General features: G+C 47.1%; 1 protein-coding gene across 2 annotated transcripts in view; it reads left to right on the forward strand.

Annotated features, from left to right (window-relative positions):
* The first annotated feature begins 3607 nt into the window (after window positions 1–3607).
* The window catches only part of ift57 (intraflagellar transport 57 homolog (Chlamydomonas)), a 34168-nt gene continuing 21274 nt past the window's right edge, over window positions 3608–16501 (forward strand). The window contains exons 1-3 of one of the 2 annotated variants that reach the window (XM_041185040.1): window positions 3829–3929; window positions 5486–5514; window positions 6844–7006. In XM_041185040.1, coding sequence (XP_041040974.1) covers window positions 5486–5514; window positions 6844–7006 — 192 coding nt within the window. In that variant the 5' untranslated portion in view covers window positions 3829–3929. Of the gene's footprint in view, window positions 3930–5485; window positions 5515–6843; window positions 7007–16501 lie in introns of both variants that reach the window. The other variant, XM_041185038.1, reaches the window with a different exon arrangement.

Below are 16501 nucleotides of genomic sequence, written 5' to 3' on the forward strand. Positions count from 1 at the left end.
TCTGCTCCTCTCACCCATTCTAATCTCTCTCTCGCTGAACTTACTGCACTCCATTCTGTCAGGTCCAACCCTGACATCGTCATCAAACCTGCTGACAAGAGTGGTGCTGTTGTTGTCTGGCGCACTGACCTCTACCTCGCAGAGGCTGAGCGTCAACTCACAGACGCTTCCTCCTACCTCTCCCTGGACCATGACCCCACCACTGAACATCAAGCCATTGTTTCCAGGACTGTCACTGACCTCATCTCCTCTGGGGATCTTCCTCCCACAGCTTCCAACCTGATAGTCACCCAACCTTGGATGGCCCATTTCTACCTCCTACCCAAAATCCACAAACAGAACTGTCCCGGTAAACTGATCGTGTCAGCTTGCTCCTGCCCCACAGAACTCATTTCTCGTTATCTTGACTCCCTTCTCTCTCCCCTTGTCCAGTCCCTCCCCACCTACATCCATGATTCCTCTGACACCTTACGTCACATCAACAATTTCCAGTTCCCTGGCCCCAACCGCTTCCTCTTCACCATGGACGTCCAATCCCTCTACACCTCCATCCCCCACCAGGATGGTCTGAGGGCCCTTAGCTTCTTCCTCGAACAGAGGCCTGAACAATCCCCATCCACCACTACTCTCCATCTGGCTGAACTTGTTCTCACACTGAACAATTTCTCCTTCAACTCCTCTCACTTCCTCCAAATAAAAGGTGTGGCTATGGGTACCCGCATGGGCCCCAGCTATGCCTGTCTCTTTATGGGGTATGTGGAACATTCCTTGTTCCAGTCCTACTCCGGACCCCTTCCACAACTTTTTCTCCGGTACATCGATGATTACTTCGGTGCTGCTTCGTGCTCTCGTCAGGACTTGGAAAAATTTATTAATTTTGCTTCCAATCTCCATCCCTCCATCATTTTCACGTGGTCCATCTCTGACACTTCCCTTCCTTGACCTCGCAGTCTCAATCTCTGGTGCTAGACTGTCCACCAATATCCATTACAAGCCTACCGACTCCCACAGCTTGACTACCTTGACTACAGCTCCTCACACCCGGCTTCCTGTAAGGACTCCATCCCATTCTCTCAGTTCCTTTGCCTACGTCACATCTGTTCCGATGATGCTACCTTCAAAAACAGTTCTTCTGACATGTCCTCCTTCTTCCTTAACCGAGGTCGTTGACAGGGCCCTCAACCATGTCCGGCCCATCTCCCGTGCATCCACTCTCATGCCTTCTCCTCCCTCCCAGAAACATGATAGGGTCCCCCTTGTCCTCACTTATCACCCCACCAGCCTCCTCATTCAAAGGATCATCCTCTGCCATTTCCGCCAACTCCAGCATGATGCCACTACCAAACACATCTTCTCTTCAACCCCACTGTCGGCATTCCGTAGGGATCGTTCCCTCCAGGACACCCTGGTCCACTCCTCCATCACCCCCTACTCCCCAATCCCCACCTATGGCACCACCCCATGCCCACGCAAAAGATGTAACACCTGCCCCTTCACTTCCTCTCTCCTCACCGTCCAAGGGCCCAAACACTCCTTTCAAGTGAAGCAACATTTCACTTGCATTTCTCCCAACTTAGTCTACTGCATCCGTTGCTCCCAATGCGGTCTCCTCTACATTGGAGAGACCAAACGTAAACTGGGCGACTGCTTTGTAGAACACCTGCGGTCTGTCTGCAAGAATGACCCAAACCTCCCTGTCGCTTGCCATTTCAACACTCCACCCTGCTCTCTTGCCCACATGTCAGTCCTTGGCTTGCTGCATTGTTCCAGTGAAGCCCAACGCAAATTGGAGGAACAACACCTCATCTTCCGACTAGGCACTTTACAGCCTTCCGAACTGAATATTGAATTCAACAACTTTAGGTCTTGACCTCCCTCCTCCATCCCCACCCCCTTTCTGTTTCTTCCCCCTTCCTTTTGTTTTTTTCCAATAAATTATATAGATTTTTCTTTTTCCCACCCATTTCCATTATTTTAAAATATTTTTAAATCTTTTATGCTCCCCCTACCCCCACTAGAGACATACCTTGAGTGCCCTACCATCCATTCTTAATTAGCACATTCGTTTAGATAATATCACCAACTTCGACACCTATGTGTTCTTTTGTTTTGCTGTCTGTGACATCTTTTGATGATCTGCTTCTATCACTGCTTTTGCCTACAACCACACCACCCCCCTCCACTTCTCTCCCCCCACCCAACCCCACCCCCCCACCACCTTAAACCAGCTTATATTTCACCCCTTCCTGGGATTCGCCTAGTTCTGTCGAAGGGTCATGAGGACTCGAAATGTCAACTTCTTTCTTCTCCACCGATGCTGCCAGACCTGCTGAGTTTTTCCAGGTAATTCTGTTTTTGTTTTGGGATTTCCAGCATCCGCAGTTTTTTTGTTTTTATCTCTACAGTTCTATACAGTTCAATACAGTTCTAACTGCTGGCTACAGACTGTAATAAGTGGTAATCTTTGATAGTAGTGCTCCAACTCTAAGAGATATCTGTGCTCCTCTAATTCTGGCCTTTGATCCATATAAATACTGTGGCTACAAGAGCAGGTCAGAGGCTAGGAATCCTGTGGTGATTAACTCATCTCCTGACTCCGCAAAGCCTGTCCACCATCTACAAGGCACAATTCAGGAGTGTGAGGAATACTCCCCATTTGCCTGGGTGAGTGCAGCTCCAACAACACTCAAGAAGCTTCACACCATCCAAGACAAAGCAGCCCGCTTGATTGGCACCCCTTCCACAGTCACTCCCTCCACCACCAACGAGCAGTGCCAGCATCGTGTACCATCTACAAGATGCACTGCAGAAACTCACCAAGGCTCCTTAGGTAGCACATTCCAAACCCATAACTGTACCATCTAGAAACTAGCAGATACATGAACACCACCACCTTGATGTTCCCCTCCAAGCCATTCACCATCCTGACTTCAGTGTTACTGGGTCAAAATCCTAGAACTCTCTAACAGCACTGTTGGTGTACCTACACCACGTGGACTACAATGGTTCAAGAAGGCAGCTTACTTCCACCTTCTCAATTAGGGATGGGCAATAAATGTTGGTTTAGCTAGCAACACCCATATCGTATAAATGAATTTTAAAAATCCCCAATTTTATTTGCTCCATCGTTAGTGAACATGCCTTCATCTGCCATGGCCCTAAGCTCTGGACTTCCCTCTCTATCTCGCATTCTTCCTTTAAGACACTTCTTAAAACCTGTCTCTCTGACCAAGCTTTTGGTCATCTGATCTAATATCTCCTTATGTGGCTCAGTGTCATTTTATTTTAAGAGCTCCCCAGAAGTCATATTGGGCTTAACCCCTCAATTCTGTTTCTATCTCCATAGATGCTGCCGAGCCTGCTGAGTTTTTACAGCACCTTTTTTAAAAAAAGTTTCAGATCTCCAGCATCAGCAGTAGTTTGCTTTCATTTTATTTTATATTATAATCATATGCTAGTTCCTGTGAAGTACCTTGGGATGTTTTACTCGATGAAAGTCTCTGTATAAATGTAAGCTGTCGTTGTTGATTATATTGTTGATAATTGCCAGCAGCTGATTGTCCACAACACCCCCTTTCCTGGGCTCCTTGACAACCACACTCGCTGCTGTTCTCACTTCCTGGATACGCAGTGTTCTGTTCGAATTGGGCGGGCGCTTTAACCGTTTAATTTTTACATCAGGGACCCGTCCGCGGGCCAGGCCGACCCGAGCGGGCGGGTGGTTCTGGGGCGAGTCAACGGGAGAGGCCGAGTCACTGAGCGGCAGTGACTACGATGGCCGACGACGGCCGGCGAGGTGATGAAGGGGAGCGGGGCCCGGGCGCTGCCTATCAGATGTTTGTCACCATGGAGGACCTGCTGGACAAGCTGAAGCTGATGAACTATGAGGAGGATTTGATCCGGAGGAACAACATGAAAGCCTTGTCCAGGTGGGCGCCGGGCCTCCGCCCCAAGGGACGGGGAGGGGGAGGCTGCTGCACCGTGCCCCCCGCCCCCGCCCCCGCCCCGCGGGCACTCTGAGTTTCCTACATCAGAGCTTTGAATGTTAAAAAGCAGGCGATCTGTACAATACATTGGTTAGGCCATAAGCGTGTGCAGTGGCCACCCCGTTGTAGAAAGGGTACAGCCAAGATAGACTAAAATACCACCAGGAATGACAGAAAAGAAAGAACATGCGTTTATATAGCATATTTAATGTCCCAAAGCCCTTCACAGCCAAAGAGCACTTTTGAAGTGTGGTCACTGTTAAAATATAGAGGAATGCATGAGCAAGTTTGTGCACAGCAAGGTTCCACAAACAACAATTTAATAATGACCTGACCATTTGTTTCCACCCACGGTGGGTGACAGGGCCCTCAACTGTGTCTGGCCCATCTCCCGCACGTCCGCCCTCACACCTTCTCCCTCGCAGAAACATGATAGGGTCCCCCTTGTCCTCACTTATCGCCCCACTAGCCTCCGCATTCAAAGGATTATCCTCCGCCATTTCCGCCAACTCCAGCATGATGCCACCACCAAACACATCTTCCCTTCACCCCCCTGGCGGCATTCCGTAGGGATCGTTCCCTCCATGACACCCTCATCCACTTCGCCATCACCCCCTACACCTCAACCCCCTCCCACGGCACCTTCCCATGCAACCGCAGAAGATGCAACACCTGCCCCTTTACTTCCCCTCTCCTCACCGTCCAAGGGCCCAAACACTCCTTTCAACTGAAGCAGCATTTCACTTGCACTTCCCTCAACATAATCTTCTGCATTTGTTGCTCCCAAAGCGGTTTCCTCTACATTGGAGAGACCAAACGCAAACTGGGTGACCACTTTGCAGAACACCTTCGGTCTGTCCGCAAGCATTACCCAGACCTCCCTGTCGCTTGCCATTTCAATACTCCACCCTGCTCTCATGCCCACATGTCCGTCCTTGGCTTGCTGCATTGTTCCAGTGAAGCTCAACGCAAACTGGAGGAACAGCACCTCATCTTCTGACTAGACACTTTACAGTCTTCTGGTCTGAATATCGAGTTCAACAATTTTAGATCATGAACTCTCTCCTCCATCCCCACCCCCTTTCCAATTTTCCCCCTCCTTTTTGTTTTTTCCAATAATTTATATAGATTTTTCTTTTCCCACCTATTTCCATTATTTTAAAATGTATTTCCATCCATTGTTTTATCTCTACCTTTTAGCCTTTTCCGATTCCTTCACCCCATTCCACCCCCACTAGGGCTATCTGTACCTTGCTCTTCCTGCTGTCTACCCTTAATTAGCACATTCCTTTAGATAATTTCACCACCTTCAACACCTCTTTGTCCTTTTGTCTGTGACATCTTTTGGTTATCTCCACCTACCACTGGCCCTCTATCCAGCTCTTCTTGTTCTCCCCCCCCCCCTTAAACCAGCTTATATTTTACCCCTTTTCTATTTTTCCTTAGTTCTGTTGAAAAGTTATGCGGACTCAAAACGTTAACTGTGTTCCTCTCCACAGATGCTGCCAGACCTGCTGAGTTTTTCCAGGTATTTTTGTTTTTATTTTGGATTTCCAGCATTTGCAGTTTTTTTTCTTCTATCTGTTTTAAGTGTTGGTTGAGTGATAGATATGGCCAACTTTGAGGATGCCACTGCTGTTATTTGAATGATGGTGGGTATATTCAGCAAAAAAGGACAAATGGGTCTTTTGGTTGAATGTCTCATCTGAAAGATGGTACCTCCAGCCTGGATTATGTGCTAATGTTTCTGAAGTGAGGCTTGAGCCCACAATTTGCCAACTCAGATACGAATGTCCATCACTGAGTTAAGACTGACTGGTTATGGTTGTGAAGAAAAGTTTGGGGAAAAAACAGTGTTTATCACTAGAACAAAAATGTTAAAGGAAAATCTAATGGAAGTTTTCAGTTATGAAAACTTTTCAGAGTAAATAGTGAAAATATTTGGGGTGGTTGAAGAATCAGTAACAAGGGGATAAACTGAGAATCATCCCCAAGGGGTGGGAGAATTTTTTTTTGGCAGACTTAAAAGAATGAAAACTTTTACAAAAGGTTATTGAGCAATAACACCATGATTTAAGAATTGGCTAAGCTTTTGTAAAAGAACATAAACTATATTTCTATTAATTAGCTTCAGTTGGAAAGCTAATATTGGCACAAGTGCAGGGGACTTGTGCTACTCTCTGGCCCATTCTAAATGTTATCCTTGTATAGACTGAGCTGTTATTACTATAACAGTATTACTATTCTTATGTTCTTTATATTTGCTGTGTTATCTTTGTTTGGCAAGTTCAGTTGAAATATTTGTGTTGAATTTCCTTGTTCTGGTTATATGCAAGCTTTTCACAATCAGTATTCCAAAATAACAGAAAAGCAGTCAACATAGAAGCTTGTCATCTTTAATTTCTATTTATACTTATTTTGAACTTTCAAGCAGCTTCATCTGTCTTTACATTCATGCAGTATGAAGTTTATGTGGACTGTTGGAAATAGTGGGTTTCAGTGGGTTATTACCATTTATCATTCCATATTTTATATTCTCACATAGTATTCCCTGCTCTCTCTATCTCTGAATGTTGTCTAAAGCAGATCTAGAGCCTTAAGCCTGACAATTCTTCTGTAAAACCACTGCAGCTATTTACTCAGTTGCTTCCAAATCTTCAAATGAGTTGTTACATATCTCTGGTCTTCTCAATAGCTTTGTATCAGCTCCAACAAATTTTAAATAATGAATGGTCTGGGGAGGGCAGGAGAGGCAGTGGAGCATATGGAGCACCTGTGATCTTAAATAGTTACCATGTAGAATATCAGTCTGCACGTTGATGGATATATTTTATTTATTAAATATTTATTTGAACAGACACTATTTTGCTCTCCCTACAAACCCTGGCGAGCAGTTCTACATGTTTACATTGCTGGCGGCTTGGTTGTTAAACCAGACAGGACACTTTTTTGAACAGCCCCAAGAATATGATGATCCAAATGCAACAATATCAAATATTCTGACAGAACTCCGCGCTTTGGTAAGTGCTAGAAGTTGAACTCTCAATGAGGGGATGAATTTAACTCTGCCTGCTGTAATAAAATATTAAGCTCATTTTGAAAACAACAGCTTCACAATTTTGTCACATATGTAGAGAGGAAATATTTGTTGTGGAAAGGGGAAATATTGTCGTAGAAGGTGCTGAATTTTATTTATTATTACCTCTATACACCGTCTAGACCTTCTTGCATAGATATTTAGACTTTTAATCACATATATAAGTCTTTTCAATCAAACGGAAAAATGTCCCTGCAAGGGAGCAACTAAATTAAACTTCCCTTTAATAATCAATAGTATTACTGTGATGATAAAATGAGCCATTTGTAAACTCGCATAGTTTTTGACTTTACTTTTGTTCTATCGAATTTTTAGGTGACCCGGAATATGTATCATTTTTGTAGTAAGGTTTATGCACAAATATAATTTATATTTAAATTGACTCTTTAATACTAAAGTTTTAGATGTTTCTACTTATAATTTCACAAAAATAGAAAAACTATTAAAATTTACAGTTATACTAAAAATACCAAACAGCAGAGCTCTTCCTCTTAAATACAATAACAAGTTGTATTCATGTAGCTTCTTTAGTATTAACTATTTCTCATCTACATGCTGCCCCTCAGCAAAATCATCAAAAAGCACAGCAATAGTTTTTCAGGTGTAAGCTGACAACACCCAGCTCTACCTCTCTCGACTCCTCTACTGTTGCTAAAATATCAGACTTTTAATGAGCTTCCAACCACATATCAGAACCATCAACAAATCTGTCTATTTCCACCGTGATAATATTGCCTGACTTCGCCTTGCCTCACACCATCTGCTGAAACCCTCATTATGACTTTTTATCTCTAGGCTAGACTATCCTACCTACTCCTGGCTGACATTTCACATTTTACCCTTTGTAAACATGAGGTCATGCAAAACTCTGCCTGTGTCCTTAATCCACACCAAGGGCGGAATCTTCCATGCCCACTGGCATTGGCGTGATCGGTGGTGTGAGCAGACAATATGGTGCGATCAGTTTCACGGCGGCATGAAACCAGTTCGTGATCGTCCAATCAACCCATCAACGGCGGGCCACGTTTCCTGCCATCAGATGTTGGCAACATCAGAATATCATTATCAGGCCAGCCCACCGGAATCATCTCCCCTCGCTGGATTATCTGTTCACATCAACGGGAAAGTACACCCGTGTGTTTCACAACAGCATGCACTTTGACGGGAACTCAGAGGTAAGTCAGTACACAGTAACTTTGTACATCGCTCGCCAGGGTTGCCTGTTGGACTTCAAGCTGCAGAGGAATCGGGATTAAGAACAGGCTTGCCATTGAGGCGACTTGTGGCGGGGGTGGGGTGGTTAAGAACAGCCTTGCCGTTGAATATAGCGCACAAGCATTCAGGGTGGGGGAGTGATTAAGGGCAGCCTTGCTTTGAGGGGACTCATGGTGGGCAGAGTGGTGGTTAAGGGCAGCCCTGTCATTGAATCATTGAATATAGCACACAAGCATGCGGGGTCGGGGGATGTAGGGTGGGTGAGAGAAGTGGCCACGCATTCGGGAAACCTGTGGAAAGTGACCCTCTGCAACTGAGATAGTTCAGACACAACTACATTGATATGATTGGGATCGGGCTCATAGCTTATCTGCCCACTCAAACAACACAGAGGTATCAAAGTTCCACGAAGTGCTCCAGAGCTTTCCCCTGTCCCCTGGCACACCCCCTGCAAATTCATGAGCATTTTAGTGGACTGCAGAACAGTTGGACAACTGCACAGCTTGTACAATCTCCTTGCTAAAGCTGGCCATGAAGCAGTCGCTGCTGGAGGCGCTCACTGCCCCTTGCAATGTCAGCATCCCGGTTTGAACCAGTCTCCCCCATGGTAAAAGCTAACAGGGCAGCCATGCAGCACGTTAATCTCTGGCCATCCAAGTGGTGGCCAGCACTCTCCAGAAAGCATTAAGGAGTCGTCACACTTAACCAGGACAGGTTCTTAGTACGTCCATGCTAACCAAGTGTCTCTCTCTTTCATCTTGCAGGAGGAGTACATCAGAATCATGGAGCCTAGTGAACTAGCTGTATGCCTGATGGCCTACAGAGCATGAAGACGACGGAGGAGAGAGCAACTGAAGCTCCTGGCTGCGCAGAGGCAGGAGCAGCAACCTTGGGAAGAAGAGGAGGCTGGGGCTCCCGAACACGCTGTCAAAGAGCCACAACAGACCATCGCAGGGCCTATAGACGCCGCCTTTCATTCCTGCAGATGACTGAGAACCAGTGTCACCGAAGATTTTGCATGTCTAGGGACCTGGTCGGCCATACCTGCCAGTTACTGCAGCATTTGGCGCCACGTGGACGTGGAGGGCATCCAGTGGCCATGAGAATGACCGTGGTGCTCAATTTCTACGTCAGTGGCTCCTTTCAGGGCTCCACAGTTGACCGCTTGTGGGATCTCGCAAGCCTCCACCCACAAATGCATCCATGAGGTCATGGATGCCATCTTTGCGAGGGCACACAGCTTTGTGCATTTTGTCCAGGACCAGGACAGCCAGGAGGCGAGAGTGATTGGGTTTGCCCAGATCTCAGGTTTCACACAGGTGCAGGGTGCGATTGACTGCACTCATGTGGCACTCAGATCTCCATCGCAACACACGGTGGACTACATCAACTGCAAGGGGTTCCATTCGCTCAATTTGCAGCTGGTGTGCGACCACCAGAAAGACATCCTGCAGGTGTGCGCATGGTTCCCAGAGAGTGTGCACGTCACCTACATCCTCAATTGGTCACAGATCCCTGGAATCTTCCAGGAGCTGCAGGGATTGCTCCTCGGAGACAAGGGCTACCTGCAGAGGCCGTGGCTGATGACAGCTGTGTGGTGGCGTCAGACTGCAGCAGAGTGATGCTATAATGAGGCTTATGCTGTAGCTTTCAACTCAATGGAGCAGACCATCGGGAAGCTGAAGATGAGGTTCCGTGGCTTGGACCAGTCTGGTGCAGCCCTGCAATACAGCCCGCAGAGGGTGTCACCCATCATCGTCGCCTATTGAGCCCTTTTCAACCTGGTGCTCCAACGGGGAAATGAGCTGGCTTGAGGAGGAGATGGAGGAGCTGCACATCTCCTCCAATGAGGAGGATGCTGTTGGGGAAGAAGCTGAGGAGGTCCTTTGAGGCATCAATGGCAGGGATGAGGCTCTTGCACTGGCTAGACGAGGCCCTCATAGTTGCTAGATTTGTGGAGGATGATGTCGACATGCAGTGAGATGACCCCGTAGTTCCTCACTTGGCACCTGTGAAAGTTTGTCTCCAGTCTGGCTTATGGCAGCATGAATACCCTCTGTGATATTGTTCCTATCATGGAGATGCAGTAGCTTGATTGCAGGACGATGATGTCATGCAGTGAGGACACGCCATAAATCTTCACATAGCCTATGAGAATGTCTAACTCCTGTCTGGCCGAGGGCAGATTGCTTGCGCTCTGTGATCAGGGTCATATTATAGAGACTCAGCCATGAAACTTTAGATGCATCTGATCCTTTGTCTGCCTTCAGCCTTTGAGCCCTTCAGGAGCTGGAGCACAGCATCAGTGGTCACAGATGCTGAAGAGATGGGGGCCAGCCCCTCCTTAAAGGTGCTGAGAGCACACCAAGAGAAGGAGCGAATTCTGTGGCGGCTGCCCTTTACATTTTGGCAGCAATGACCAGCACCGTCGAGATGCAGCCATCAGTAATGTTTCTAGGGAGCGTGAGGCCCAACCATCACTTTGGCCTGAAGGCCACAAAGAGCACAGGGAAGAGGACCTGGACATAGACACCTCCTTTATCTTGTGCAGAAAGGTTTCACATCTGAGTGACAAGGACACTGCTCATCAGAACAAGGAGCCATAGGCAGGGAGACATTCTTGGGAGCTTATTAACAATAATGAACAGTTTGTACAAGTGATTAACACCCGTGCCCAGGCTGTACAACTAATTCTTCTTAACTTTTTTAACCCTGTTGCTACGTCTTGGTGCTCCCTGGACATCCACAGGTGAGGTGGAGTCAGTCTGCTGACTGCAACGCCCTGTCTGTGATGCCTTTGGCGGGCGCCTTCTGGAGGGCTGAGAGTTGGAGGGCCCTGGCTGCTTTGGGGGCCCTGCTGTGTGGCAGTGCTGCCCTCCTTGACCTGTGGAACTGGAGCTGCTGAGATCAGAAGAAGAGGAGTTGGTTGGGCTGGACACATTCTGAGTCACCTGGATGAATGGGCCTAGAGTGTGCGACTGCTGATCCTCCTCCCTGTGGATGTCTGGGGGCCCCTGGCTGACTCCTTGAGGAGCAGGGGTAGCTGGAGTGAGATCAAGCTGCCCAGTGCCCCCCTCTTGTACACACTGTTGGAGGCTAACTATGGTATCAGTGATGGAATTGAGCTCGCGCAACAGTGCAGGAGCAAAGTCCTGGACCATGGTCTCCATGGCGGCTGCCATCCTACCAGTGTTGACCTCGGTGCAATGGCATGCTGGCGCTGTCACCTCAGACTGAAGGCAGACGGACTCCTTGTGCCTTGCAATCTGAGGAGTGCCGCGGACATCCCTTCCTGATGTTGCCGAGCCTGCCTTTGCAGCTGCAGCAACTGTGACGTGACCGAGTCTAGAGGCTTGTCATCTGACTCAACCTTAGCAAAGTCTGGCCTCCTGCAGTCCTCCGAGTGCCAGAAACCTGGGAAGTCCCTGCCTCTACCTGCTGTGGATCGGACTGTGCAATGTGCTCACCAGATTGTGATCCCAGGGCTGTTCTAAAGTTAGGTCCACTTAGATGTGTCTCTCTGCGGTGGTGGAGGGTGTGGGTGAGCGCTGTGACAGGACTTCAGGGAGTTTGCCTTCATATTCCTCTTCAGAGGATTCTTCGGAGTTTGATTGGAGGCCCTGGGTCGTGGACACCGTCCATTGTTTGGCAGATATGCCTGCTGAAGCAAAGGGAGATAATTAGTGCATGGCCTGTGAAACAGGACACATCAGTCACAGCATGGTTGTCTAGTGGATGTTGCCATGCTGGACCCTCACTTGGTAGAGCACTGCCAACCTCACTGTCAGCACAGGACTGGTCCAGATCCTCACTGGCTCTGTTTTCAAAGTCCGTGAGGACCTTGATTACGGGCACTCCGTCGCCGGTCTGTGACCTCTTCCTCTTGTTGTATGCCAGCTTGTCCTGCATGAATAGAGATGAAGAAAGTGCAAGCAGAGTGCCTGCCAGGCCAGATGATAAGTATTAAAAAAAATGCTAGAAAAACTCAGCAAGTCTTCAGAGCTCTGAAGAATAGTCATATGGACTCGAAAGGTTAACTCTGTCTTTCTCTCCACAGATTCTGTCAGACCTGCTGAGTTTTTCCAGCATTTTATGTTTTTGTTTCAGGTTTCCAGCATCCGCAGTATTTTGCCTTTATCCAAATGATAAGTGTGCCTGGCCTGTTTCAGTGCTGAGTGGTCCCGTGGACAGGATGAGGACAAGTATGGTGAGTGTGCAAGAGTGAATGGTGATGTCCCTTGAACTGGCTGTGAGTGAGGGCCCTATGGATGTGTGATGAGTTTGTGAGTGTGTGAGCTGTGAGATGAGAAGAGTGACTGACCCTGGTGGAACGGAGATCATTCATCCTCTTGCAGCACTGGGTGGCTATCCTCTTTTGAATGGCATTAGCGCTGAGCACCACTGCCACCGCCTCCTAAGCCAGGTTAGTGGTGCTCCTGCCCATCCTGCAGCCAGAGCGGGGACCTTCACGGCATTCAAAAGGCACTCAAGGAACCCGTCGCTGAACCTGGGGGCTGCAGTTTTCTTCAGTTTCAGGTCCATATGTTGCATGCAGCAGTGGTGGTCTGGAAGCACTGAGATATGTTCTTGCGGCTGGACTTTAAATATGGCACCTAGCATGATGCACCGGCAGGGTGAAGGTGGGCAGCGAATGACAGCCCACCCACCATGGGAATGGCATGCTGGGAGTGCATAAATAACGTGGTGGGTTTGGAATAATATGGCATGAAAACCTGCAATTGTGGCTGGCGGGTAAAATGACATTTGTAGTGCAAAACTGGGACGATTCTGCCCCAAGCCCCATTCACCCATCAACCCTGTGCTTGCTGACCAACATTGCCTCCCGGTCAAGCATTACTTCAATTTTAAAATTCACATCCTTATTTTCAAATCCCTGCATAACCTGATTCCTCCCTATCTCAGTAATCTATTCAAGTGGCCATGCCTAGGTCTTAAACCCTGGAATTCCCTCCCATAACCTCTCAGATTCTCTCTTTTTTAAGGCACTCCTTAAAACCTGTCTCTTAAAGCAAGCTTTTGGCCACCTGCACTAGTATTGCTTTTTGTGACTTGGGGTCTAATTTTGATTTACAGCTCTCGTGGGACGTGATTTGAGATGCTTAATTATTCTAAAGTCGTGATATAGATTATTTTATTCATTACCGGATGATGTGGACATCTCTGGCTAGGCCAGCATTTATTGCCCATCCCTAATTGCCCTTGAGAAGATAATAGTGAGCTGCCTTCTTGAATTGCTGCAGTCCATGTGGTGTAGGTGCAGTGCTGTAAGGGAGGGATTTCCAGGATTTTGACCCAGTGACATTGAAGAAATGGCGATATATTTCCACGTCAGGATGGTGAGTGATTTGGATGGGAACTTTCAGGTGGAGGGGTTCCCATGTATCTGCTGCCCTTATCCTTCTAGATAGCGGTCATAGGTTTGGAATGTGCTGCCTAAGGAGTCGTGGTGAGTTTCTGCATTGCATCATGTAGATGGTTACACTATGCTGCCACTATTCGTCGGTGGTGGAGGGACTGAAAGTTTGTGAAAGGGGTGCCATTCAAGTGGGCTGCTTTGCCCTGGATGATGTGAGTGTTGTTGGATCTGTACTCATCTAGGCAAGTAGAGAGTATTCCATCACACTTCTGACTTGTGCCTTGTAGATGGTGGACAGGCTTTGGGGAGTCAGGAGATGAGTTACTCGCCACAGGATTCCTCGCCTCTGACCTGCTGCTGTAGCCACAGTATTTGTATGACTAGTCTAGTTCAGTTTCTGGTCAATGGTAATCCCCAGGATGTTGATAGTGGGGGATTCAGTGATGGTAATGCCATTGAATATCTAGGGACAATGGTTAGATTCTCTCTTTTTGGAGATGGTCATTGCCTGGCATTTGTGTGGCGCAAATGTTACTTGTCACTTGTCAACCCAAGCCTGGATATTGTCCAGGTCCTGCTGCATTTGGACATGGACTGCTTCAGTATCTGAGGAGTCGCGAATGCTGCCGAACATTGTGGAATCATCAGCGAACATCCCCTCTTCTAACCTTATGATGGAAGGAAGGTCATTGATGAAGCAGCTGAAGATGGTTGGGCTCAGTACATTATCCTGAGGAACTCCTGCAGTGATGTCCTGGAACTGAGATGATTGACCTCCAACAACCACAACCATCTTCCTTTGTGCTAGGTATGACTCCAACCAGTGGAGAGCTTTCCCCTGATTCCCATTGACTCCAGTTTTTCCAGTGCTCCTTGATGCCACACTCGGTCAAATGCTGCCTTGATGTCAAGGACTGCCACTCTTATCTCCCCTTTGGAGTTTAGTTCTTTTGTCCATGTTTGAACCAAGGCTGTAATGATGCCAAAAGCTGAGTGGCTCTGGCAGAACCCAAACTGAGTGTCAGGGAGCAGGTTTTTGCTAAGTAAGTGCTGCTTGATAGCACTATTGATGACCCCTTTCCATCACTTTACTGATGATCGAGAGTAGGCTGATGGGGCAGTAATTGGCCAGGTTTGATTTGCCTTGCTTTTTGTGTAGAGGACATACCTGAGCAATTTTCCTCATTGCCAGTGTTGCAGCTGTACTGCAACAGCTTGGCTAAGAGCATGACAAGTTCTGTATCACAAGTCTTCAGTACTATTGCCGGAAAGTTGCCAGGGCCCATAACCTATGCAGTATCTAATGCCTTCAGCTGTTTCTTAATATGATGTGGAGATATGAGCTGACGTTGTCATGAGCATATGCAAACAAAAATTGACTGAGTCAAAGGAGGAGTCATTAGTACAGGGGACCAAAAGCTTGGTAAACAGGTAGGTTTTAAGGTGCATCTTAAAAGAGGAGAGAAATGTTAATAGATGTATAGATCGAATTTCAGGGCTGAGGGCCTAAATGGTTGAAGACACAGCAGCCAATGGTGGTGCGAAGGAAATGGTGGATGTGCAAGGGGCCGGTACTGGAGGAATATAGATTTCAGAAGGTTGTCAAGCTAGAGGATGTTACAGAGGTGAGAGGAATGAGATCATGGAGGAATTTAAACACAAACATTTTAAAATCGTTTGGTTGGTGGATGATGTGTCAGTGTAGGTCAGCGAGTACAAGAATGATTTGTGAATGGGACATGGTATGAGTTAGTCAAAGGCAACAGATGAGTTTTAGATGAGCTTAAGTTTACAGAAGGTACATGGTGGGAAGCTAGCTGAAAGTGCATTGCCATGGCCTAGGCTAGAACATTCGAAATAAGAGCGAGAGTAGACCATAAGGCTCCTCGAGCCGGTTCCACTATTCAGTATAATTTTCCTGCCCCCTCCCCATATCCCTTGATTTCCTGAGGGATCAAATAAACTGTCTAACTCAGCCTTAAACATATTCAGTGATGAAGCATCTACAACCCTCTGGGGTAGAAAATTCCAAAGGTTCACAACCCTTTGAGTGAAGAAATTTCTCCTCATCTCAGTCCTAAGTGACTAGCTCCTTAACCTGAGTCTGTGCTCCCATATCCTAGATTCCCCAGCAAGGGGAAACAACCTCTGTGTCCACCCTGTCAAGCCCCTTCAGAATCTTGTGTGCTTCAATGAGATCACATCTCATTCTTCTAAACACCAGAGAGCGTAGGCCCAATTGGCTCAGCCTCTCATCAGAGGACAACCCTCTCATCTCAGGACCCAATCTAGTGAACCTTTGATCCATGGCCTCCAATGCAAGTGTATTCTTCCTTAAATATGGAGACCAAACCTATATACAGTACTGCAAGTGTGATCTCACCATAGTTGTGGTAAGAATTCCTTTTTCTTCTACTCTAATTCCCTTGTAATAAAGGCATACCTGCCATTTGCCTTCCTGATTGCTTGCTGTGCCGTGCCTGTATGCTAATTTTGTGATCCTTGTATGAATCCACCCAAGTTCCCCTGAACATCAACATTTACCAGTTGCATGCCCTTTTTAAAAAGTATTCTGCACTTTTCTTATAACCAAAGTGAATAACCTCATAATATTGGTATATTATATTCCATCTACCACCTTGTGGCCTACTCACAACAACTCAACTGTCTACAATTCTTTGCAGCCTCATTTGTGTCCTCCTCACAACTTCCATTCCCACCAAGCTTTGTATCACCAGCAAACTTAAGATACATTACTCCCAGTCTTTTGATTTTTAATAGCTGAGGCCCAAGCATTGATCCTTGTCGCACCCCATTAGTCGCTGT

Source organism: Carcharodon carcharias, chromosome 3, assembly GCF_017639515.1.
Source record: "Carcharodon carcharias isolate sCarCar2 chromosome 3, sCarCar2.pri, whole genome shotgun sequence".
NCBI lineage: Eukaryota > Metazoa > Chordata > Chondrichthyes > Lamniformes > Lamnidae > Carcharodon > Carcharodon carcharias.